General features: G+C 38.0%; 1 protein-coding gene across 1 annotated transcript in view; it reads left to right on the top strand.

The window, feature by feature from the left end:
• The first annotated feature begins 1,276 nt into the window (after nucleotides 1-1,276).
• LOC106876963 (uncharacterized) overlaps nucleotides 1,277-2,500 on the top strand; it is a 14,268-nt gene continuing 13,044 nt past the window's right edge. Inside the window, exon 1 of the mRNA XM_014925732.2 lies at nucleotides 1,277-1,358. Within this exon, the coding sequence (XP_014781218.2) occupies nucleotides 1,277-1,358 (82 nt within the window). The remainder of the gene's footprint in view (nucleotides 1,359-2,500) is intronic.

Raw genomic sequence — 2,500 nt, 5'->3', positions numbered from 1 at the left:
CAAAAGAATTATGTGTGTGTGTTTGTATATGTGTGTTTGTGTGTGTGTGTGAACACTTTTTAATATAATATATAATCCATGTTTAGTATATACATATGTGTATGTGTGTATGTATATACTTATTTATGCATCACTTTGTGTATCTAAGTATTTATATAAATGTATATACATATACATGCACATATATACATATATGTACACCCACCGAGATGCATACACACACGCACGCACACACACATACACATATTTTTCATCTTTCAAAGCAACCATACCTTTAGAATCTCAACGCTCATTTGGTAAACGAGTCTTTTAGCAATGGTCTCTTCTCTCTATCTTTCTGTATCTCTGCATTCAACCGCCGCCATATTCGCTCAAATATTTTTATGGCTGGTCTTGTATATTTCTGCTAATTTTTTTTTTTTTTTTTCCAAATTAATTTTGTATAATTTTATTTATGTATTTGTTTGTTTCGATTATATTTATACAAAAGATGAAGAAATAGGAAAATGGTGGACAAAAATACGATCTTTTCATGGCGATATTTTCTACGTGATATATTTAGTGGTATACGAGTGCACTTGAAACGGCTCTGTAGCTCCGTCGTACGAGTGTATGAACATTACACTAGGTATACATGTATATATTATATGTGTATGGGTGTCTGTGGTCTATATATATATGTGGGTGTATGTATTTATGAATGTCTATGTATACACACACACACACACACACATATATCTATATATATATACATAGAGAGAGAGAGAGAGAGAGAGAGAGAGAGAGAGAGAGAGAAGGCATAGATTAATAGATTGAAGAAAAATCAGGATTGTTTGAGTTGAAACTTTTTTTATGCGCGTTCTTCTGCTTCTCCTGTTTCCTGATGTTTGAAGAATCTTGTTTGGGAAAAATAATGTTTTTAACTTTGTCAGAATTTGTCTGAGAGAAAAGTGATTCACCAGATGTATACAAATACATAAATTCTAACAAAGACATACATGTATGCAGTTTTTTAAAAACATATTTATATATGTGTGTGTGTGTTTTACTGGGAAATTATGTTTATATACATATGTATGCAGGAGTAGCTGTTTGGTATAAAGCTTGCTTCCCAATCACATAGTTCATGGTTCAGTCCCACTGTGTGGTATCTTGGGCAAGTGTCTTCTGCTAAAACCTCGAGCCGACCAAAGCCATGTGAGTGGATTTCGTAGACGGAAACTGAAAGAAGCCTGTCGTAACATGCAACACTGAAGAGGGCAAACTATATTGAAATATGTCTCTTGTTATCATCAGTCGAGCTAATGAAGGCAGAACCCAAAGATCCACTCCTAGTTTAGCAGAAAAACGGTCGAGAAGTTTTCAACTGCATCACCTGGAACGGATATTTGGCACACTTGTTTTTGTTGTTGTTGTTGTTGTTGCTGTTCTTCTTCTTCTTCTTCTTCTTCTTCTTCTTCTTCTTCTTCTTCTTCTTCTTTTTCTTTTTCTTCTTAATCATTCTTCTTCTTCTTCATTCTTCTTCATTTTTCTTCATTCTTCTTCATCCTCTTCTTCTTCTTCATTCTTTTTCATTCATCTTCGTAATCCTTTTTGGTTTTCCTTCTTCGCCTTCTTCTTCGTCTTCATTTTCTTTCCATTCTTTTCCTTCTTCGTTCTTCCTTCCCCTTCTCCCTCCCCACCCTAACCGCAAACCCTAGCCCTACTACCCAGAGTGAGTCAACGCTATCTTGCATTCCCCACCACCACTACTACCACTACCTTAGCACCGCTACCTTCGTCAATTCCCTCACCACCCCCAACACACACATCAAACTTAATTGTCCCCGTTGCCTCACCTTTATATTATTTTCGGCGATGGTTGTTTGCCCCGACAAAGGTCAAAGGTGAACTCGTGTAGTTCTTTATTTTTAATGAGAGTGAGAGAGAGAGAGAAAAAGAGAGAGAGAGAGAAAGAGAGAGGGGAGCTGAGAAAGAATGTGAGAGAGAGGAAGAAGGCGCAGAGAGACAGAGACAAAGAGAGAGAGAGAGAGAGCTGCAACGAATGTAAATTTTTGTGAGAAAACTTGTATTTTCGTTTGCGGTGGGTGGGGGTCAAACTGTTAATGTTTGACAACGATGACGATGATGATAATGATGACGATGATGTTGACGATGTGGATAGTGTTGGTGATGGTGGTGGTGATGATGATGGCGGTGGCGGTGGGGCTGATTGCGATATTATGTCAGTTGCTTTCATTATTGCGTGCTTTTACGTCACGGCAGAGCGGGATCGTAGTCGTAGTCTTAGTCGTCGTTAAGACAGCCATAATGATCTGACGGCGATGAGAAACTTATGACGAATGCAATAATTTCGAGAGTAACAACGATGACTGATGCGTTCGAGACGCTGGTGATGATGATGATGATGACAAGCGTTGGCCAGGACAACGAAGCTATTTAATATAGGTGTGTCTATGTGTGTGAAAGAGAGAGAGAGAGAGAGAGAGAGAGAGAGAGA

The sequence above is a fragment of the Octopus bimaculoides genome, chromosome 28 (assembly GCF_001194135.2).
Source record: "Octopus bimaculoides isolate UCB-OBI-ISO-001 chromosome 28, ASM119413v2, whole genome shotgun sequence".
Taxonomy (NCBI): domain Eukaryota; kingdom Metazoa; phylum Mollusca; class Cephalopoda; order Octopoda; family Octopodidae; genus Octopus; species Octopus bimaculoides.
This window is presented reverse-complemented; position numbering and strand designations above follow the sequence as displayed.